This window comes from Bos taurus, chromosome 4 (assembly GCF_002263795.3).
Source record: "Bos taurus isolate L1 Dominette 01449 registration number 42190680 breed Hereford chromosome 4, ARS-UCD2.0, whole genome shotgun sequence".
Classification (NCBI taxonomy): Eukaryota; Metazoa; Chordata; class Mammalia; order Artiodactyla; family Bovidae; genus Bos; species Bos taurus.
In genome coordinates, this window is record NC_037331.1 from 65570509 (window position 1) to 65594817 (window position 24309).

Consider the following 24309-nt stretch of genomic DNA (forward strand, 5'->3'; position numbering starts at 1 on the left):
TTGGCAAACTTGGTGTTCCCAGTTAAAGTTCAGCAAAGTTAGGCATGGAAACAGCTTCTTTTCCTGGGTTGCTTGGCATTGAGAGAGAGAAAGAATAAGAAAAAAAGATGGTGCACGTGTATGTGTGTGTATGTTTAAGAGAGTAAGAGAGCAGGACTTCCCTGGTGGCCCAGTGGCTAAGATTCCGCACTCCCAATCCAGGGAGCCCAAGTTTGATCCCTGGCTGGGGAACTAGATCCCACATGCTGCAACAAAGATCGAAGATTCTCATGCCACAGATAAGATCCAGTTCAGTTCAGTTCAGTCGCTCAGTCATATCCGACTCTTTGTGACCCCATGAACCGCAGCACACCAGCCCTCCCTGTCCATCACCAACTCCCAGAGTTTACCCAAACTCATGTCCATTGAGTCGGTAATGCCATCCAGCCATCTTATCCTCTGTCGTCCCCTTCTCCTGCCTTCAATCTTTCCCACCATCAGGGTCTTTTCAAATGAGTCAGCTCTTCACATCAGGTGGCCAAAGTATTGGAGTTTCAGCTTCAACATCAGTCCTTCCAATGAACACCCAGGACTGATCTCCTTTAGGATGGACTGGTTGGACCTCCTTCCAGTCCAAGGGACTCTCAAGAGTCTTCTCCAACACCACAGTTCAAAAGTATCAATTCTTCAGCGCTCAGCTTTCTTTATAGTCCAACTCTCACATCCATACATGACCACTGGAAAAACCATAGCCTTGACTAGACGGACCTTTGTTGGCAAAGTAATGTCTCTGCTTTTCAATATGCTGTCTAGGTTGGTCATAACTTTCCTCCCAAGGAGTAAGCGTCTTTTAATTTCATTGCTGCAATCGCCATCTGCAGTCATTTTGGAGCCCAGAAAAATAAAGTCAGCCACTGTTTCCCCATCTATCTGCCATGAAGTCATGGCAGATAGATGGCAGATGCCATGATCTTAGTTTTCTGAATGTTGAGCTTTAAGCCAACTTTTCACTCTCCTCTTTCACTTTCATCAAGAGACCCTTTAGTTCTTCTTCACTTTCTGCCATTAGGGTGGTGTCATCTGCATATCTGAGGTTATTGATATTTCTCCCGGCAATCTTGATTCCAGCTTGTGCTTCCTCCAGCCCAGTGTTTCTCATGATGTACCCTGCATATAACTTAAATAAGCAGGGTGACAATATACAGCCTTGACATACTCCTTTTCCTATTTGGAACCAGTCTGTTGTTCCATGTCCAATTCTAACTGTTGCTTCCTGACCACATATAGGTTTCTCAAGAGGCAGGACAGGTGGTCTGGTATGCCCATCTCTCTCAGAATTTTCCACAGTGTAACCACATAAATAAATAGTTTTTTTAAAAAAAGAATGCGACTTCATTTTTTTTCTGAGTTCTAAAAGGCCTTATTTTTCAGATTTTTTTCATCTCTCCAGTGTTCTGTGGCCTCTCAGAATTCTATACCCCTGTCTTTAAGAAAATGCAAACAAAGGAAGCCCTTGAACCTCCTGAACCATGGAAATTAAATTACACATTTTGAATCATAAGTATCCTCCATCACAAAGTGGTCCATTCCCATGGCCTCTAGAGAAAAACAACAAAGCTCCATGACAGGGATTCTGAAAACTCAGCCACAGGAGGCTGAGTGACGGCCTCCTGAAGATGTTCACACCCTAAACCCTGGAACCTGTGAATATGTTACCTTACACGGCAAAGAAAGGGACTCTGCAGACATGATTATGTTAAGACTCTTGAGATGAAGAGGGAGGGGATAAATGTTACACGCAAGTGACTCAAAATGTTGTACAGAGGAAACTCACACGATGTTGTAAAGCAATTATATCCAGTAAAAAATAAATCAAAAGAGTCCTGAGATGGGCATATTACCATAGATTGACTGGGTGGGCCCAGTGCAGTCCCAGGGGTCCTTCTTAGAGGGAGACAGGAGGATGAGTCCGCAGTAGGAGATGTGACAAAGGAAGCAGGGGTTGTAATGATGTGCTCTGAAGACAGAGGAAAAGGCCACAAGCCAAGGAATGGAGGCAGCCTTTAGAATTTAAAAAAGGGAAGGAAACAGATTCTCCCCTCAAAGTTTCTAGGAAGAACCAACCCTCCTGACACCTTGCCATTAGCCCAGTGAGACCAATTTTCGGCTTCTGACCTCAACTGTAAGGTAATAAATTGGTGTCGCTTTAGGACATCAGGATGGTTCAGTTTTGTAGGTCAACTTGTTTAGGCTATGCTCCCCAAGTGTTTGGTCAAACACTAGTCCAGATGTTGCTATGAAGATATGTTTTAGATGTGATTAATATCTACAATCAGCTGCTTAAGTAAAGGATATCACTCTAGATAATATAAGTGGGCTTCATTTAATCAGTTGATGACCTTAAGAACAAAAACAGAAGTTTCCCAAAGAAGTTATTCTGCCTCAAGACTGTAACACAGAAAACCTGCCTGAGCTTCCAGCATACTAGTCTGCCACATAGATTTCAGACTTGCCAGCCACTACGACCACATGAACCAATTACTTAAAATAAATCTTTATTTAAATACATAACATTTATACACACATATATTTATGCATGCGTGCTAAGTCACTTCAGTAGTGTCTGACTCTTTTAGACTGTGGACTGTAGCTCTCCAGGCTCCATAGGATTCTCCAGGCAAGAAAACTGGAGGATGGTTGTCATGCCATCCTCCAGGGGATCGTCCCAACTCACGGATCGAACACATTTCTTAACGTTTGCTGCATTGGCAGGCAAGTTCTCTGCCACTAGCACCACCTGGGGAGCCAATGTATATTTATACCTATACACATTTATATATCTTATTGGTTCCTGCTGGTCCTGTTTCTCTGGAGAAACAGCCACTATTTACAGCCACTGAGTTTATCATTATTTGTTACAGAAGCAATAAGAAACTAATCCACAGTATAAATGAGAAGAGATACCTGGCTTTGCTTATTTCTGACAATGATGTTCTCCAAGTCTCATCTTCATCTGCAAGGTGGTATATGTTTACCAGAGTGGTCTCTGAGCTTCTCAATGGTAATTTGTTACTTTTCTTTGGTACTGAGAGTTCGGGGATCCTTGTTTCTTGAGTAACATTGTTACCAATATTTCCAAAGTGATCCAGAAAGTATCTGGTAATGAGTTCAAGGTTTGTTTTTAGAGGATTTTCCTTTGCCTATCATTGGAAGAAAAAAAAATCCTTAATTTATTTACAGTTTTAGAGGAAGGGTGGGAAAAGCAGCCACTGCAATTCTTTGACATAGTTTATCAACTTCTTACTCATCCATACATTGTCTCCGCAAACATTCACTAACTACTTATTATATGTCAAGTTCTGTGTTAGGGAGCAACAGAGATGAAAATAAAATCAATACCTTCAAAGAACTAGTATCCAATGCATGAGACAGGAGATTCAGTGAACAAATGTAATAAAATGTGATATGAACAGAGGCACCCCTAATCAAATTTCCTCTTGGTTTTTTTCGCCTGGAAATAAATTTATAAAACATATATCCTTTCATTCAAAAAAACAATTCAGTCTTTATGATCACTAATTCTACAAGTTTATAAACATTTGGGCCCTGCATGATTTCTTTGTGTATGCTACGTGTGTGTGTGTGCTAAGTCACCAGTCTTGTCCGACTCTTTATGACCCTATGGACTGCAGCCTGCCAGGCTCCTCTGTCCATGGCATTCTCCAGGCAAAATACTGGAGTGGGTTGCCATGCCCTCCTCCAGGGGATCTTCCCGTGGAGGATCTAACCCTTGTCTACTGTGGCTCCTGCGCCGCAGGCGGGTTCTTTACCACTGAGCCACCTGGGAAGCCCCTTCTTAGCTTGTGTACTCTACATCTAACCCTGGACACAGGAACGACAGAGACAAACAGCAGAAGGTTAGTGCAAGAGCACAGAGAGCAGTCAGGATTGACTCCGTTTATGTCCCAATCTTTAAAAAAGATAAAATGAAACTCTTTGGTAGTAGATTTTGGAAACAAGTGGTGTCAGTACTCCCCTACCCTGACAGCACTAAATATTACCTTTGAAGGTTTTTTTCAAACACAAATTCTCAGGCCTTGCTGAGTCTTACTAAACCAGAATCGCCAAGATTAGAACCCTGATTCCTTTTAGACATTCACCTAAGTAATATACACAGACAGAGTTATCCAAGCTGGTCTCAGGAGCTAGACCATGTGGCAGTCAGCACCCCACCTGCCAGGTAACATTCAGGCCCTTCGGAAAGGCAACCAGGCATGGGGCAGGTGGAGAGTTTGCTGTCAGAGCGATAAAGTGCCTGATAAAGAGCCTAGCACAGAGGGAACCCTTGGGTGTATCCAGTCTTTCCCCCTTACAATTTCCCTGACCTATGTAGTAGAACTCTGGGACCAAGACCCACAGGTTATGACCAAACTCAACAGAATTATCAGGCAGTCAAAATCAGGGGACAGTTTTATTTTTTAGAATAGGACCCAAATTATTTTGTCTAAGTCTAAACGAAACTTACAGGGAAGAGAGTTGGGGGGTTGGGGACATTACATAATTTACTTCAACCTTCTTATTTTCCTTTCAGTATGAGAGATTTGGGGCCCTAAATACCTGAATTATACATTGTGGTTTTTCGTATCATTTTGCTCATAAAGATACAGCCTTTATACAAATCTACGGATACCATTTTTCAAAACCGTAGTTTTATATAGGCATTTTATCTACGGTACAGTTAAAGGGGAAAACAAATTACTAGAATTAACATTAAATCACAGGGCTTTCCCAGAATCACTCTAGTTTTGAGCTGAGTGAACGTGAAAATTGTGATGACATAGACAGATTAATGAGTATATTTTCCTGTAAAATATAAGCTCCAATTTATTGTATAACAGCTAATAACTACTGGATAAATCAAATAATCAGGAGCTGACTGTGGCTCAGATCATGAACTCCTTATTGCCAAATTCAGACTGAAATTGAAGAAAGTGGGGAAAACTACTAGACCATTCAGGTATGACCTAAATCAAGTCCCTTATGACTATACAGTGGAAGTGAGAAATAGATTTAAGGGACTACATCTGATAGACAGAGTGCCTGATGAACTATGGATGGAGGTTCGTAACATTGTACAGGAGACAGGAAATAAGACCATCCCCAAGAAAAAGAAATGCAAAAAAGCAAAATGGCTGTCTGGGAGGCCTTACAAATAGCTATGAAAAGAAGAGAAGCCAAAAGCAAAGGAGAAAAGGAAAGATATATCCATTTGAATGCAGAGTTCCAAAGAATAGCAAGTAGAGATAAGACAGCCTCCCTCAGTGATCACTGCAAAGAAACAGAGGAAAATAAAGAATGGAAAAGACTAGAGATCTCTTCAAGAAAATTAGAGATACCAAGGGAACATTTCATGCAAAGATGGGCTCAATAAATGACAGAAATGGTATGGACATAACAGAAATAGAAGATATTAAGAAGAGGTGGCAAGAATACATAGGAGAACTGTACCAAAAATATCGTCAAGACCCAGATAATCACGATGGTGTGATCACTCACCTAGAGCCAGACATCCTGGAATGTGAAGTCAAGTGGGCCTTAGGAAGCATCAATATGAACAAAGCTAGTGGAGGTGATGGAATTCCAGTTGAGCTATTTCAAATCCTAAAAGATGATGCTGTAAAAGTGCTGCACTCAATATGTCAGCAAATTTGGAAAACTCAGCAGTGGCCACAGGAACTGGAAAAGGTCAGTTTTCATTCCAATCCCAAAGAAAGGCAATGCCAAAGAATGCTCACACTACTGCACAATTGCACTCATCTCACACGCTAGTAAAGTAATGCTGAGAATTCTCCAAGCCAGGCTTCAGGAATACGTGAACTGTGAACTTCCAGATGTTTAAGCTGGTTTTAAAAAAGGCAGAGGAACCAGAGATCAAATTCCCAACATCCATTGGATCATCGAAAAAGCAAGAGAGTTCCAGAAAAACACCTATTTCTGTGTTATTGACTATGCCAAAGCCTTTGACTGTGTGGATCACAATAAACTGTGGAAAATTCTGAAAGAGATGGGCATACCAGACCACTTGACCTGCCTCTTGAGAAACCGGTATGCAGGTCAGGAAGCAACAGTTAGAACTGGACATGGAACAACAGACTGGTTCCAAATAGGAAAAGGAGTACATCAAGGTTGTATATTGTCACCCTGCTTATTTAACTTATATGCAGAGTACATCATGAGAAACACTGGGCTGGAGGAAGCACAAGCTGGAATCAAGATTGCCGGGAGAAATATCAATAACCTCAGATATGCAGATGACACCACCCTTATGGCAGAAAGTGAAGAAGAACTAAAGGGCCTCTTGATGAAAGTGAAAGAGGAGAGTGAAAAAGTTGGCTTAAAGCTCAACATCCAGAAACCTAAGATCATGGCATCTGGTCCCATCACTTCATGGCAGATAGATGGGGAAACAGTGGAAACAGTGACAGACTTTATTTTTCTGGGCTCCAAAATCACTGCAGACGGTGATTGCAACCATGAAATTAAAAGACGCTTACTCCTTGGAAGGAAAGTTATGACCAACCTAGACAGCATATTAAGAAGCAGAGACATCACTTTGTCAACAAACGTCCGTCTAGTCAAGGCTATGGTTTTTCCAGTGGTCGTGTATGGATGTGAGAGTTGGACTATAAAGAATGCTGAGTGCTGAAGAATTGATATTTTTGAACTGTGGTGTTGGAGAAGACTCTTCCCTGGACTGCAAGGAGATCCAACCTGTCCATTCTAAAGGAGATCAGTCCTGGGTATTCATTGGAAGGACTGATGTTGAAGCTGAAACTCCAATACTTTGGCCACCTGATGCGAAGAGCTGACTCATTTGAAAAGACCCTGATGCTGGGAAAGATTGAGGGCGGGAGGAGAAGGGGACGACAGAGGATGAGATGGTTGGTTGGCATCACCGACTAGATGGACATGGGTTTGGGTGGACTCCAGGAGTTGGTGATGGACAGGGAGGCCTGGCATGCTGCGGTTCATGGGGTCTCAAAGAGTTGGACACGACTGAGTGACTGAACTGAACTGAACTGAATGAAAATATCTTAAGGATCTTAAGATAATAGCTACCTTAGGGAGACCACACTACAGTGAAGAAATAAAAATAACTTGAATGACAAAGATGCTTCTGGGAAGTTAGGTTAAAGGTGCATCTTCACAAAAATCTCACTGTGCCACAATGGTTAATTGAATTTTCTGCTTAACTGTCTCACTCTCTCTGGAAAAAAAATCTTTGTAAAATGTACAAAGCACTCTCCTGCCTTGTAAGAGAGCTGGTGGATGACTGATGAGTGTCTGCTACCTGGGCAGTAGTCTTCTGTCTACAGGACTTCAACCAAGTGCGTACAGGAGATGGAGGGGCCCGCGTGTCACCACAGGACCCAGAGCACAAAGGTCTTTCCAGGACTTCTGGAAAGACTTCACCTGGCTGCCACTTGTGATAAACGCTGAACAACATGTCCATGAGGTTCTTTCCACCTCTGTCACTACGCCCTCCCACAAGGCAACATCTGCTGGAGAGCCTGTTCTTGAATCTGTCAACTATAAATTGGTGCTTGCTAAGGGCATTTGCCATCTGCCTCTGTGGAGATTGACCCCTGTGCTGCTGCAGCTCTTGGCACACCCTGAGGGAGTTCAGGGTGGAGAGTGAGGCACTCTGTGCTCCAGGGAAACTGGTAGAACAAGTCTTAAGACAGTTTTCAGGAACTGATATTTTCAGGATACTGAAATATTTTTAGGAACTGATTTCAGGATCCTAATCCTTGTACCTCATACGTAGAAAAGCATTAAAACCCTTCATGATGACATCAGCTCCTTGTGACTAGCAGAAAATCTCTTGTAAAGTAAGCGCTTGATTGCACTGAATTCCTGCTTCACCAAAATCTTATATATTGCCCTTTCCCCACGACCTCTTTCGGAGAAGGCAATGGCAACCCACTCCAGCACTCTTGCCTGGAAAATCCCATGGATGGAGGAGCCTGGTGGGCTGCAGTCCATGGGGACACGACTGAGTGACTTCACTTTCATGTTTCACTTCCATGCATTGGAGAAGGAAATGGCAATTCACTCCAGTGTTCTTGCCTGGAGAATCCCAGGGACGGGGGAGCCTGGTGGGCGGCCGTCTATGAGGTCGCACAGAGTCGGACACAACTGAAGCGACTTAGCAGTGGCGGCGGCACTACCTCTTTGGCGCAGTCTCTCAGCGCTGAGGCGCTGCCTCCCAGGCTGCAGTCATCACTTTGCCCCAAATAAAACTTAACTCACAACTCTCACATGGTGCCTCATTTTTGGTCAAAAAGTCAAATCATAAGATTCTCTCTTCTAATAGAAAGAGCAATTAATTCAGAACGGTATTTTTATTCATTCATTCATATTTTCATTCACTTGCTCATTCATTCATTCATTCATAAATACACACTATTTACCACATCATCAAGCATCATGGTGAAGTATGGGGATACAACCGGTATCCTGAAGCGTCCAGAGTAGTGGGGGAGGCAGATCCTAAGTAAACACCCACACAAATATTCTATTATAAGCGTAATAAGCACAACAGAAGAAAACTATGCAGCGTTCTGAAGGCTTATAACAGACGGTGGGGGGATCGAGGAGGGGGGTCAAGTAAGCACCCCCATCACCACCCAAGGAGGTACCTGTTCCATTTGCTATCTCAACTTCAACACATCTGGGTTAGCTGAACCCAAACCCCCCATCTGCCTGAATTAAATGTCACAGTGGCCTTAAGAAAAAAGTTATTACTCCGAGCTGAAGAAGGAAAACCATTCCTTTTTCAGGAGGCAAAGAATGGAAAATTTTAGCATAACTGAATGCTATATTCTTCAGTACAGTCTTACTAAAAATAGTCTCTCTGGAAGGGAAGGAGCACAGGGAATAATTGTTAACAGGCTCAGGCCTGGGTGCAAAAATGAGCCCCATACAGTGCATGCGTGCTGACAGTGGGGTGGGGCAGACAGAAGCTAGAAACCCGCACACAGTCGGGATTTGTCTGTTTCTCCCTGACCGCAGGTGCGGCAAGCCTCTAGCCACTGGTCTCTGGTGACCTGGCAGGGCTCGTGAGTACTGTGACATTGCCAAAATCCGTTCCAAAACTCCCCACCACACTTTGAAAGTATGTACCTTGTTCTCCTTGTAGAGGAATTCAAGATGCAAAACCTTTCGGAGATCGTTTCTGCTGTTTATGCTGAGATCGGAGCGTGGGCGTTCCTGGTCCATGGTCACATACGTCTTCTTTAAGCCCTGAGGGAAGTACTCTAAATCACTATTTACCATTTTAAATCTAAACCTTCCCAGCTCTGACGCAGAGGATCAACAAAAAGACTGCTGATGTTCATTACCGTCATCTTCTCCCACCTTCCTCACAGTATATTGGGAGGACTGAAAACTGACTTAAGAATTTACTCTTACATAACTTTTACACTTGACATCATCTTCATGATTATTACTCCGAATCCTACAGCCACCCTGTGGGTGGAGCTCAGGCTGAAGCTGTCAGCACATTTTAGAGAAAAAGAAAGCAAAATGGAGGTAACTGTCTCGCTGCCCACCACTGGCTCAGGAGCGCAGGGTTTGGCTTAGATTTGGGGCCACGGGATATGAAGCTTTAAAAATAAACAGGAGGAAATACATAAGCAAAAGGCCAACAGTCATTCCCTTCTTTTTGCAGATGGGGCGCCAGCGTTGATTTGTCCAGCGTAACAGAGTGGACTCACATAGCTGGAGATCTGACCATCCTGGACTGTGAGGAGATGACACCAGGAGCCAGACTCACAGGAAGCACGTGGTGACTCAAAGGACATGTCTGCTGTGTCCCAGCGCAGCTGCTTTCCATCCTCCAGCCCTGAACTCCCAAAAGGCCCAGCCCTTGGGGCCCCTTAAGAGTCTGGCTCCTTCTTTTGAAAACAACCACAGCAGCTGCAGCCTGCCCACCTCCCCAGACAGTGATGATCACTGAAAGGCAGAAGAATGGGAGATGCCTCACACGCAGATCAGCCTGGCGCTAAGGGAGCCCCTTGCTCTTGATGGATCCAGACCTCAGTGTGAGCCAGGCTTCAGAGGCTCCCCCAGGCTTTGTGTTCAGAATTTTGCAGAGGCTCTCAGTGCTGGGAAAACAAGAAAAAAACTGCTACCTGCCATGAGCTGGGCCAAGAAGAATTTGTGAAATGACATATGCATGCCACCTTGAATCAAAGAGAATAAAAAGGAAGTTTCTAGTCAGCTATTTACTGACCATCATCCATGTGCTCACTCCTGTTTTCCAGTTTCCGATCTGTGAAATGAAAGGAACAAGCCACTAGTCCACCAGTTTGTCTGCTAGAGGCAGAGGAGTGAAAAGACCAAAGTCCTGACCCTCATAGAGCTCACCCAAATGACAAGTACAAAGGCCCTGTGGCAGCTACAAGGAGGCCAGTATAGCTAGAGCCATAAAACTAGGGGAAAGTGACAGGAAATAAAGTCAGAGAGGTTGCCCAGAGCTTGCTAAGCAAAGGCCTTGTTGGCTTTTGTGAAATGGGAAGCCTACTGGAGGACTGGGGAAAAAGGAGCATTCTGAACTAACATATTTATTTGCAAAGGACTGCTTGGCTTCTAGGTTGAGGACAGACTATATGGGACAGGGGATTAAGCATTAAGACTAGGAAGCTATAGAACAATTCACACGAAAGATGGAGGTGACTTGGACCAGGGTAGTTGTAGCAGAAGTGTAAATAGTAGTTACATTCTTTATGTGCTCTGATGGTAAAGCCCACAAGTGTACAGATGGACTGCATGCAAGCTGCACAAGAAGGAAAGAGCCAGGGATAGTTCTAAAGGCTTTGGCCCAGCCAACCATACAGTTAGTGATGCTACTTACTGAAGTGGGGAAAATTGCAGGAGGTAGAAAGAATCAGGAATTGAGTTTTGAATGTGTGAAGTTGAGATGTTTATTGGATATCTAAGTGGAAATGTAAACTAGGCAGTTGGAAAGAATGTAAGAGTTCAAGGAGAGGTCTTGGCTAGAGACAGACATTTGGAAACTGTCAGCATGTCGACAGTAATGGAACCCACAACAGTGGTGGAAGTGGCTGAAAAAATGAGAAGAGAAGAGAGTCAGAGACTAAGTCTTTAAATCCACTGGCACGCACATGGCTTCCCTGGGGGCTCAGACAGTAAAGAATCTGCCTGCAATGAGGGAACCCCAGTTCAATTCCAGGGTTGGGAAGATTTGCTGGAGAAGGGATAGGCTACCCACTCCAGTATTCTTGGGCTTCCCTTGTGGCTCAGCTGAAGAATCTGCCTGCAATGAGGGAGCCCTGGGTTTGATCCCTGGGTTGGGAAGATCCCCTGGAGAAGGGATAGGCTACACACTCCAGTGCTCTGGCCTGGAGAGTTCCATGGACAGAGAAGCCTGGCAGGCTACAATCCATGGGGCTGCAAAGACTCGGTCACAACTGAGCAACTTTCACATGCACAGCTCCGGAAGCCACAGGGAACTTGCCAAGAACCCAAGAAAGAGTGACCAGAGAGGTACAGAAGGAAAAGCAAAAGGGAGGTGACCTCCAGAAGCCAAGGAGAATGAGTTTTCCAAGAAGGGCATAACCAACTGAGTTCAACACGATTGTTAGATCAGTAAATGTAAAGACTAAAAATAAGAAGTCACTGATGAACCTGACAAGAGCTGTCTCCATGGATTGATGGGGACAAAAGCCTGATTAAAGTTTGAGAAAACAGGGAGCAGAATTAGAATCAGGGCATACATAGTCCTTTCATACAGTTTTGCTATAAAAGGGAGAAGAAAAATAGACTAGTAGCTGGAAGGGCTTGGGGGTCAAGATGGGATGTGTAGAAGCATGTTTACATGTTGATAGGATCCACCCAGTAGAGAAGGCAAAAATGTATGATTCGATAGAGAGAGAGGATGGTAACTGCACCAGTGTCCTGGAGCACACAGAGAGGACAGGCACACAGCGGGGGCTTGGCCTTACCCAGAGGATGGAGAACTCATTCCTAAGAGCAGGAGGGAGAATGGGGCAGATGGTTCAGGCCCAAGAGGGTTAGTTACTGTAGTGGTCCGGCATGATGGAGTTTTCTCATGAATGCTTCTATTTTCTCAGTGAAATTAAGAGGGGGAAGGGGCTCTGGAGTTTGAGGAGAGAGATGTGTGAAATGTCCATCTAAGATTGGAGACTGGAGAAGGCAATGGCAACCCACTCCAGTATTCTTGCCTGGGAAATCCCATGGACAGAGGAGCCTGGCGGGCTACAGTCCATGGGGTCACAAAGAGTCAGAAACAATTGAGTGACTAAGAACAAGACTGGAGAAGTATAACCAGGTGGGCAGGCATCTCTGAGACATCACAGGAGTGAGAGACCATGAATTGATCGTGAAACCGTCAACATAACGGTGTGTTTTTCCCCAGCCTCATTCAGCTGAGCAGTGCAAGCAAGCAGTAGGCCAAATATAAAGAAGGGAGAGACAGACAAGGGAGCTGAGCAGGGTGTTGAGGGGTGATGTGTGGGTAAGACGTGGGGAGAGGCCACAGGAGGGCTGAGGGACCATGAAAAGTTGGCAAGAACAGTGGAATGGAGATGGGAGTGAGGCTGAAGAATAGTTTATATTGGGCTGCTGATGGGAATGAGCTGGAAGTGAGGATGATGGGATGCTTGGAACTGAGATTATGGAAACGACAGGCTTAGGGCATGACCACTTGCAAGAGGTGGTGGAGGCAGGCTAGGACACGTGCTTGCAGGAGAGTGCAGCTGGGGCACGAGCTTGGTGGATGCCGCCATTGCCAGGAGACTGTCTTGATTCTCCCTGTGGAGGGATCACACTTGGAGGAGGCCAGCATACCTGGGCATGATGTAGGATGGAGGGTAAAGAAAGCAGCAGTAGAAGGTGAGGTTCAAAGGGGAGCTGGCAGCCAGGTTGTAGGGAGCCTGGTAGGCCTGGGCAAGGCCTTTCCTGGGATTTATTCTAATTGCAAAAGAAACATACCGGGGGTTTTGGGCAGAGGAGTGGCATGATCTGATCCGCTCACCCCAGGCAAGTTTATTCACCTCCCAGTCTGATCATAGTCTTTTGTGAAAGGGAATAATTATACGTGTGTTTCAGCACTGTTATGAGGGTTTGAGAAAATAAACAGGCACCTGGAAGGTACCTCACATCAGGATGGGAACTCTCTTGGTTAGGTAGGTAGGTACCTGCTTTGCACCAAGCCACAAGGAGAGTCCACAGTCTCCACCCCAGAGCAGAAAGCGGCCGATCTGGGCTGCAGTCCCAGCTCTCCATGCCTTTCTGAGTGACTGTGGGTAACAGACTCCTTTCTCCTCTTGGGGTTTAGTGTCTCCCGACGAAAAGTTGAAAGAGAGGAAGCCAGGTGAACCAGATAACTGCAAAGGCTCTGCCCAGTTCAGTGTCAGCAATGTGAACCTGTCTAGTGAGTGAGACAGGCAGATGCATAAACTATAACATGAGGGCCCATGAGCAGACCTCAGACAAATGAGCCAGTTATTCCAGCCACAGGTACCTGAGACCTCTTGAAGGAGATGGGACTTGGGAAGGAACAGGGGAAAGCATGTGAGAGAAGCTGGAAATGAAACTGGGCTGGTAAGCTGGGGTCAGGCTACAGGGGAGCCTCGAACAGCAGCTGACAATTTTGGATTTCGTTTGTACTCAAGAGAGGATAGGCATAGGGAAGACATTCAGGGAGTTCTGCTCGGTAGCCCAGACTTAAATGATGGCAGTGGTCATCCTCACAGGGTGTATCATTGATACCCTGTGTGTAGCCAGGACTAGGTGATGGTGGGTCAATTAGTCATAAAAACAGAGCAGATACAGTTGAGGCCACGTTGCATTTTAAATAAAAATATATTTTCGAAAAGCAAAGAAAGACACTTTCAAAACAGGGGCACATCAGAGATGTTGAATGCCTACTATGTGCCAGATACAGTGGCTGGAACCTGCCTGTAGATCATTATTAATCGTCACTATAAATCTGCCATGCTGCTGCTAAGTTGCTTCAGTCGTGTCCAACTCTGTGCGACCCCATAGACGGCAGCCCACCAGGCTCCCCCGTCCCTGGGATTCTCTAGGCAAGAACACTGGAGTGGGGTGCCATCGCCTTCTCTGATAAATCTGCCATGGGCAGGTCTTATTATTCCTCTTCTGTTGTTGTTTAATCGCTAAGTTTTGTCAGATTCTTTGCGACCCCATGGACTGTAGCCTGCCAGGCTCCTCTGTCCAAGGGATTTCCCAGGCAAGAATCCTGGAGTGGGTTGCCATTTCCTTCTCCAGGAGATCTTGTGTAAGAGCAATGGGTACTCTCCCTACACTCCTACTATACATGGTGTAACTCCCAGCAACCTCTTCCCCAGCCCGCCTTCACCTCCACTGTCAGGACAGGTGACAGCCAAGGACCGCCCCAACTTCTGAGTTCCCCGAAAACTCTCCTGGTACAAGATAATGTGCTCTGCTGTGTTTAGTAGCTCAGTCGTGTTGGACTCTTTGCCACCCCATGGACTGCCACCCACCAGGCTCCTCTGTCCATGGGAGTCTCCAAGCAAGAATACTGGAATGGGTTGCCATGACCTCCTCCAGGGGATCTTCCCAACCCAGGGATCGAATCCAGGTCTCCCGCATTGCAGGCGGATTCTTTACCATCTGAGCTATCAAGGAAGCCCAAGAATACAGGAGTGGGTAGCCTATCCCTTCTCCAGGGTATCCTCCCGACCCAGGAATCGAACGGGGGTCTCCTGTATTGCAGGTGGATTCTTCACCAGCTGAGCCACCAGGGAAGATACAGCCACCGGTACAAGATAACAGGAGAACTTAAAACGACCTCGATTGAACCTTCCCACTGATGAACAGGACTAAAGGGTTTGACTGGCAAGAACTTTTTTTAGCCCTCTGGGTTCCCTTTGGGAGGAAGTTCTTGCCTAGTGGGATGTAAGTCTGATTACATCAGAGTTGGGCACCCATGCCGGCCTGCTGGGCTCCCAGAGCCTCGGGAACTTTAAGAAAATGAGTGGGGCGCAGGCCCGGTGTTCGCGAGCCGGGAAGGGAGAGATACCTCTAAGGGCGGCCGCTATCCTGTCCCTGCTTACGGGAAGTGAGCGGACACAGAAAGGGCTCCTGGGAAATGTAGTTCCCAAAGTCCGGGGAAAGGGGCTCTCACATCAGTCATCTCTAGGGCAGGCAGCGGGCAGGGGAAGGGTTCCCTCCCAAAAGGTCTCCAGGGCCGGAGAGTCTCCAGACTGCTCCCCTCACCCACCCCCACAATCAAGCAACTTCCCATAACTATAAGGGTGGCGCCACGTACCTTCCTGCTGAGGAACTCCCTAATCAGGGAGGCCGCCACCTCCTCCACGAAGAGGGTGTCCATGCTCCGCTTTAGCCACGAGGCCGCAGCGCCGAAGACTCAGACCCCCGGTCCGTTGCGGCCAGTATGGCCGCGTTGCCGTGGTGACGGTGTCAGCAGGGCCCGGGAACTCCGCCCCTCCCCTGGGAGTGAGCGGGTTGGGAAGACGGGAGGAAAGGGGAGGAGCATCCTTTAAACTTGCTCTGAGAGCGGGAAGCAGAAACCAGAAGGCACAAATCCCATGCATCCCAGGGACCGGGCCAGGGGCTCCCGACTTGTGCGTCCTGGCACTGGCCTTGTCCCTCTGGGTTTCCTGGATCAAGTTACTGTTCCAGTCTGAGTCCCCATCTCTCAAGGTGTGAATGGGGGAGAGTGCCTGCCTCCTGATTCCTAAAGGAGTAAACCCACAGTGAAGTGGCCCCTAGAGATCTAGCCCCAGCACCTCCGCCTTCTCCTGGGTTCCCACAGGCTGCCTGACCTCAGCTGGCCCGGGCTGCAGGGAAAAGGAGGCCCAGGGCTTTCTGCTGACTTGGTGCTGAACTTAAAGGATGAGTCCCTGGCCTCCTTGGTGCCTGCTTTCCCATAAGGACACTGCCAGTTACTAAGCAGCAAGAATTTACATACATCATCACATGTTTAATCCTGCAGCCTCCAGTCCAGGTGGTTACTATTGGCCTATGCTTTAAAAACAAGACACTGAGATTCAGAGAGGTTAAGACTATGCGAAGAGTTGACTCATTGGAAAAGACTCTGATGCTGGGAGGGATTGGGGGCAGGAGGAGAAGGGGACAACAGAGGATGAGATGGCTGGATGGGATCACTGACTCGATGGACGTGAGTCTGGGTGAACTCTGGGAGTTGGTGATGGACAGGGAGGCCTGGCATGCTGCGATTCATGGGGTCGCAAAGAGTCGGACACGACTGAGCGACTGAACTGAACTGAACTGAAAGGTCACAGGCTTCCCTGGTGGCTCAGTGGTGAAGAACCCGCCTGCCAATGCAGGAGATGTGGGTCAATCCCTGGATCGGGAAGATTCCCCGGAAAAAGAAATGGCAACCCACTCTAGTATTCTCACCTGGAAAATCCCGTGGACAGAGGAGCCTGGAGGGCTCCAATACATGGGGTCCCCAAAAGAGACAGACATGACTTAGCAACTGAATAATAACAACAATATTTCAGCAAAAAACGGAAGAAAGGATAAAAGCCACACAGATGCTCAGCGCAGAGCTCTCCAGGTAGAAGCAGCAGCAAGTGTAAATGTCCTGAGAGCGCATCAAGCCTGAGTGCTTGTGAAACAGGGAGGCCAGGAGGGAATGGGGCAGCAGGATCCATGATGAAAGCCTGTGATTTCAGAAGGACTTGGGCTTTTACTCTGAATTGGGGTTTGCTTGGTTTCTTTTTTTTTTTTAATTATTTATTTATTGATGGCTGCACCGGATCTTGGTTGCTGTGCTGGGCTTTCTCTATCGTGGCAATCAGGGGCTACTTTTCCTTGTGGTGCGTGAGTTTCTCATTGCAGTGGCTTCCCTCGTTGCTTCGGTAGTTGCAGCAGGCCGGCTCAATGGTTGTGGTGCCTGGGCTTATGCTGTGCCACATGCAGGATCTTCCTGGACCAGGGAGCAAACCCCTGTGCCCTGCATTGGCAGACAGATTCCTAACCTCTGGACTAGCAGGAAAGACTCCTAAATTGGGTTTTGAGCAGGCTTTAACAGGATCTCTCTGGCTTTAATGTTGAGAATGAACTGTAGAGGGGTCAGTGGGGAAACAGAGAGATGAGTTAGGAGGCAATTACAACAATCAGTAATACAGGTAAATTTTAGGCTAGACATATTGGTGTGTGTGTGTGTATTATATTTTCCCGACTGTGGTACTTTTTTTTTTAAACACATCGAAATGGAATGGTTAAGCAAGAGAAGCCCAGGAACACATTCTTTTTCCAGACACGTAGCTGGATCCTAGGGATACAATTACCTTGAGATAACTTTGCAAGTCATACTCAATCACTCAGTCTTATCTGACTCTTTGTGACCCCATAGACTGTAGCCCTCCAGGCTCCTCTGTCCATGGAATTTTCCAGGCAAGAATACTGGAGTGAGTTGCCATTTCCTGCTCCAGGGGCTTTTCCTGACCAAGGGGTTGAACCTGTGTCTCCTGCATTGGTAGGTGGATTCTTTACCACCAAGCCTCGTGAAATAACTTTAAGATGCCACATAAAAGGGGATAATCAGTAGGGGAAGGGTGAAGGGTGCCCTGCCAGCAATCTGGGGGAGGGAGTAGATTGCATCATATATCCCATTTCTTACAACTGATTCCAGCCAGTCATCCTGACTTTTTCACATTGTGCTCTTGTCAGTTGGAGAATCCCACAAAGCACTGTAAGAGAGTTTAGCTCTCCTGCCAGAATGTGAGTGGTGTTTGAGGTCCTCAAAAATGACTCCTTATAATGAATATCATCAAAATAAACACCTAATCATTTATACTCAGTTGCTAAGTCATGTCTGACTTTTTGCAACCCCATGGGCTGCAGCCCACCAGGCTCCTCTGTCCATGGGATTTTCCAAGCAAGAATACTGGAGTGATTGCTATTTCCTCTTCCAGAGAAATCATTATAAATACCAATAATAATCATTTTTAATGCTTTTCCAAGTTCCATAAATGGGGATCCACTCCTGGAGCCAATAAATAAACAAGAGCTATAGAGCATGCACTCACAATCTCTCCATGCCACTTGCTAGCCTAAAACCAGCCATAGCAAAGACGAGCATTGCCTCACTAGTGATTAGAAGTCATATTATTTGCCTACGCAGAAATTCAGTGAACTACTCAGTGGGCTTAACAATAGAATAGTGAGTGAAAAAGTTAACCCTCAAAAGATTACATACAACAGATCTCTGTGTAAACTTAAAACAAAGTAAGCCAAAAAATCATAAAATTTGTAAGAAACATGACTTCAGCATTGCATTTAAAAAATAAAAGTAAAGAGTAAAGACTGTATTATTCAGAACAGCAGTTGCCTTGGGAGTGGGAGGCAAGGTCACAAGGTTATACTTAAGTATAAGTATGACGGTAAGTATAAGTAATTGCCAGTGTTCTGGGAGTCATAGGGATATTGGTTTCAGAAGCGCTTGCCATGATACTTCTATTAATTCGTTAGTTAATAAAAGATGGCCTTGCAGGGACCAATGATGAGAGGATGTCATGAACCAAGACATATTAATAATTAATATGCCTCTAATTAATTCTATGCCTCTGAGATGCAGAAAAGGAAGTAGAGGAGGAAAGGGGAGCAGAGGGAAATTCAATGGACTTTTCATTGGAGGGACAAGTCAGATGTCTTATAACACAGAAAGTGTTCTGCAGGCACATGTGTACATATGTGCGGCGGTGGCTCTATTCATCTGAGAGTCCATGAGCTCCTGTGTCTGTATGAGTCAACCAAAGGAGTTTAAAGGGTCCCTGACTCTGCCTGGTGCCCTGCTGTGCTCTGACAACAGAGTCCAGCAGCTGTGGAGAGGGCCTTGGAACAGGGAGGCAGGACTGCTGCACTGGTTTGTGAGAATTAAAGGTTATGTGATGCCTCCTCCAGGATACTCCAGAGAGGGGGCTGATGAATGGATCCCCTTCCAACTTAGGGGCAATGGCACCCCACTCCAGTATTCTTGCCTGGAAAATCCCATGGACAGAGGAGCCTGGTAGGCTGCAGTCCATGGGGTGGCTAAGAGTCGGACACGACTGAGCAACTTCACTTTCACTTTTCACTCTCATGCATTGGAGAAGGAAATGGCAACCCACTCCAGTGTTCTTGCCTGGAGAATCCCAGGGATCGGGGAGCCTGGTGGGCTACCGCCTGTGGGATCGCACAGAGTCGGACACAACTGAAGAGACTTAGCAGCAGCAGTAGCAGCAACAGGCATGGTAGGGCAGGGCATTTCCCTGGATCAGAAGGTTCCAGAAAACGGAAGCACACATTGTCCCCATGACCATGTCCTCCCCAGAGACCTGCTTTCCAGGCTCAGGGAGGTGGGAGTAAGGGTCTGACCAGGTGAAGCTTGTTGGAACCAGCTGGGTTGGAAGAACATTGTGAGAGTCCTTTAATGACATAACCCTCAGTCTTTCCTAACTGTCCTGACCACCACTCCCAGAAGTCAGAGCTAGCCCAAGCCACTGTCCTTGGCAACATGAAGGAAAAGTTTATCCAAACACTCTCCACATGGCCCTGTCTCACTGGCCACCTCCTAATCTCTATCCACAAGTCTACCAACATGAGACCACAGAGGGAGGGAAGAACTGGGCTCCAGATACCTGGCCTGATGAAATGGGGCTGCCACAGCCCCAATGAGGCTCTCAGGCTTTCATGCTCACAGCATCCCAGACCCTCTTACTCTCAGAAGTGATGGGGTCCAGCCAGCTGTGCAAGTATGTGCAGTAAGGCCACTCAGGCAGGCCTGTGTAGTGGACCATCCAGGCAGAGAGTGAGGGGTAAGCAGAGGCATCCAGTGAAATTTTGACAATGTGGCTACCTTAGCCAAGAAGTATGTACAATTCTCTTCCACATCTGTGATGGTTAATTTCACTTGCTGACTTGGCTAGGCCATGGTACCCAGATATTTGGTCAAACATCAGTCTAGATGTGTCTGTGAAGGTATTTTTTTAGATAAGATCACCATTTAAATCAGTTGACTTTGAGATGCTAACGGACAACTCATTGGAAAAGTCCCTGATGCTGGGAAAGATTGAGGGCAGAAGCAGAAGAGGGCATCAGAGGATGAAATGGCTGGATGGCGTCACCAACGCAATGAACATGAACTTGGGCAAACTCCGGGAGATGTTGAGGGACAGGGAAGCCTGGCATGCTGCAACCCATGGGGTCGCAAAGAGTCAGACATGACTGGGCGACTGAACAACAGCAAAGCGTATTACTCTCCTTAATGGGGTGGGACTCATTCAATCCACTGAAGGCCTTAAGAGGAAAAGATAGAGGCCACCCAGGGAAGATGGCATTCTGTCTTCAAACTGCCTTTGTCTCAAGCTGTAACATTGACTCCTCCCAGGGTCTCCAAACTGCCAGCCTGCCCTGCAGGCTTATCTCTCTTATTTCTCTCTTTCATTTGTATATGTTCTACTAGTTCTGTTTCTCCAGACAACTCTCACTAAGCATCCCCCCTCAACCCACCTTGCTGCATACCCACTCTGCAATAGTCCTGAGAAATTCTTGAGCAAAGCTCCTTAGACACTGCCCAGATATAAAAGATGCCTTCTCTGGAGAAAACCTCAGTCTTCCACAGTCACTCCATATTCTGGTGCTTTCACCATCAAGTGCAGATCCCAGACCCTCAGACACAGCTGCCAGTGCCAACTAGTGAATAGTTCCTGATTGAAACAAGATGATGTCATCCTTTGGAAATCACAATGTAATATCCTCTTAAAAAGCATTCTACATGAAAATGCTGGTCCAGGTAAGCCAATGGAAACCTTTCTCAAAGCACAGTGACAAAATCCACTGATTGCCCCCAGAATCCATTCTTTCCTTCATTTGCAATAATGTATTTGGAGGTGAGCAAGTGGCTTCCCATTCAGACTACATTTTCCAGCTTTTCTTGCGGTTGGACATGGCCATGGGACTAAGTGGTCACCAAGGAAAGAGAGTGAGAGGGCCAGCACTTTAAGATCAGGCCCTACCTTTTCCATACTCTTATCTCTCCAGTAAGCCTGAGCACAGCTGCACCTATGGGTGTGTGCTGTGACCATAAACACAAGTCGGCACCCTAGGGCAGTGATTCTCAAACTGTGGTCACCAAAACACCAGTATCACCTGAGAACTTGCTAGATATGCAGATTTCCAGTCCTTAGCTTTGGATCTACTGAAGTTCTGAGGCTGGTGCCAGCAATTGGTACGAAACCATATCTCTATGTAATTCTGGTGCTCACCTCCATTTGAGCATGCTTCCCTCGGGGCTAGCAGAAATAAGATGCCAGCCTTCCCTGAATGACTGCGTGGAACAGAGTCACCTGGTGGCCTGGAATTCAGAAGTTTACAAATAAGAGAACTAAACTTCAGTGTGATTTGGGCTTTGTTTATTTATTTATTTGTTTGTTTTTATTTTTGAAAGTGGGGATGGACCTGTCTCTTGTTACAGCAGCTTATCTTTTCAACCTAAATAATAAAAACCATTAAGGCTATACCACCCTGAACATGCCTGATCTTGTCTAAATAATACAAATGATCCCCATGGGGGATCATCCATACCAACCTGCTGCAAACTGGGAATGGGTGTGCTGAGATCACCACCTCCTCAGGCCCCCTGGAAGCTGGAAGCCTACCTGGCCAGAGACTACAGCCTGGATAGCCATGACCAGCCTTCTCCACTTACTCCAATACACATGGTCATTTTTGTATGAGCCCTAACTTGAACACTGCCCAGGGGACACCTCCTGCTCTGCACAATATTCCATCTTCTGCTTCTTTGCTCTCCCCTATCCTGGTTTTCTGACCTCTTAGTACACAGCAAGGCCTGGGTCTCTGGCTCCTGTGGCCTGATTTGGGCACCTTGCTCCAGGTTGGCTGTCTGAACATTTCAACAGTGTGCTTCTAAGCTGATGGTCATCAGGATTTTCCCTTCCACTCCAGTCTCCCTAAAGACAGGGTGATCCCTTCTCAGTTTTAAGGTGGTACTTGGGGGTTGTTGGAGGATTTCTTTTCTCCCAGGTTTCTCTGCCCAAGTCTTCTGCTCCAAAGGAGGCTGTTTGGAGCACGTGGCTCTCCATGCCTCCCCAGGTCAACTCAGGCTCAGGGTGGTTGCTTCAGGGACCACCTTGTGAGCTGGCAGGCAACGTGATGGGTCTCAGGTAAATTCAGTTCAGTGGCTCCGTCATGTCCGACCCTTTACGACTCTATGGACTGCAACATACCAGGCATCACTGTCCATCACCAACTCCCAGAGTTTACTCAAACTCATGTCCACTGAGTCAGTGATGCCATCCAACTATCTCATCCTCTGTCAGCCCCTTCTCCTTCTGCCTTCAATCTTTCCCAGCATCAGGGTCTTTTTCAATGAGTCAGTTCTTTGCATCAGGTGGCCAAAGTATTGGAGTTTCAACTTCAGCATCAGTCCTTCCAATGAATATTCAAGATTGATTTCCCTTAGGATGGACTGGTTGGATATCCTTGCAGTCCAAGGAGCTCTCAAGAGTCTCCTCCAACACCACAATTCAAAAGCATCAACTCTTCGGCCCTCAGCTTTCTTTATAATCCAACTCTCACATCCATGCATGCTGCTGCTGCTGCTACTAAGTCGCTTCAGTCGTGTCCGACTCTGTGCGACCTCAGAGACGGCAGCCCACCAGGCTCCTCCATCCATGGGATTTTCCAGGCAAGAGTACTGGAGTGGGTTCCCATTGCCTTCTCTGTTCCATACATGACTACTGGAAAAACCATAGCTTTGACTAGATGGACCTTTGTTGGCAAAGTAATGTCTCTGCTTTTTATTATGCTGTCTAGGTTGGTCATAACTTTTCTTCCAAGGAGCAAGAATCTTTTAATTTCATGGCTTCAGTCACCATCTGCAGTGATTTTGGAGCCCAAAAAACTAAAGTCTGTCACTGTTTCCACTGTTTCCCCATCTATTTGCCATGAAGTGATGGGACCAGATGCCATGATCTTAGTTTTCTGAATGTTGAATTTTAAGCCAACATTTTCACTCTCCTCTTTCACTTTCATCAAGAGGCTCTTTAGTTCTTCTTCACTTTCTGCCATAAGGGTGGTGTCATCTGCGTATCTGAGATTATTGATATTTCTCCCCACAATCTTGATTCCAGCTTGGGCTTCATCCAGCCCAGTGTTTCTCATGATGGGTCTCAGGAACCAAAGCAAAAGAAGCAGCCAAGAGCCCTCAGTTCTTTGTGTTTACTCCTGTGCCTGATTATATTGGTTAGCATTAGGTTAATTCGAGAGGGACAAACAAGAGCAACTCAGTAAGGAAGTGCTCCAAGAATGATGGTGACGTGTCAGAGAACACACAGCCAGCTTAAAGGGACTCCTACTGGCCAAATCTGTGCATCAAAGGAATTGATAACAATAATATAGGTCATAACCTATGGAATAAAAGAAGAATCCATGAGTCCATATTTACAGTAGGAAACAAAGCAGAGAAAGAAAGAAGGAAAGCTCCTTTTACATTTGTATGTCAACTAATAAATGTATTGAATAGAAAAATGATAGAATTAACAAATCACCATTCGGCAACTAGCATAATAATAATTCACTCAGGCAAGAAAGAATCATTAATGGGAACTTCCCTAGCCATCCAGTGGTTAAGACTCTGAGCTTCCAATCCAGGGGGCACGGGTTCAATCCCTCATGCGGAACAAAGATCCTGCATGCCACTCAGCACAGCCAAAAAGAAAAAAATCATTAATGGGTGCTAAAACTAGTGGGTAAAATTTGGTGAGGAATGGGGTATTTTTTATAGTCTCAAAGTATCTGTCTGTAAGATATTTCTGTATTACCAAGGGGAAAATAGTCACTTTACAGTAAAGAAAGTTGACTGATCCAACATTAACCAAGCAGTAAAGCCAATCTACTGAAACCAGGTTACGTGGTGAAGAAAAGTGCAGCATTTTTTGCAGGGCACCAAGCAAGGGGTCAGTTCAGTTCAGTTGCTCAGTCGTGTCCGACTCTTTGCGACCCCATGGACTGCAGCTTGCCAGGCTTCCCTGTCCATCACAACTCCTGGAGTTTACCCAAACTCATGTCCATTGAGTCGGTGATGCCATCCAACCATGTCATCCTTTGTGGTCCCCTTCTCCTCCTGCCTTCAATCTTTCCCAGCATCAGGGTCTTTTCAAATGAGTCCAAGGCAGATGGTGCTCAAAACACTCAAATTCCCTAAAGAGTTTCAGGGGAGGGAGGGTGAAGAAGGAGTCCCAGAAT

The 24309-nt window shown here is 46.2% G+C and overlaps 1 protein-coding gene across 1 annotated transcript in view; it reads right to left on the bottom strand.

Moving 5' to 3' along the window:
- The window catches only part of MINDY4 (MINDY lysine 48 deubiquitinase 4), a 118456-nt gene extending 102991 nt beyond the window's left edge, over positions 1-15465 (bottom strand). Inside the window, 3 exon segments of the mRNA NM_001080319.3 lie at positions 2944-3179; positions 9166-9285; positions 15341-15465. Coding sequence (NP_001073788.2) covers positions 2944-3179; positions 9166-9285; positions 15341-15403 — 419 coding nt within the window. The 5' untranslated portion in view covers positions 15404-15465.
- Between the last annotated feature and the right edge of the window lie 8844 nt (positions 15466-24309).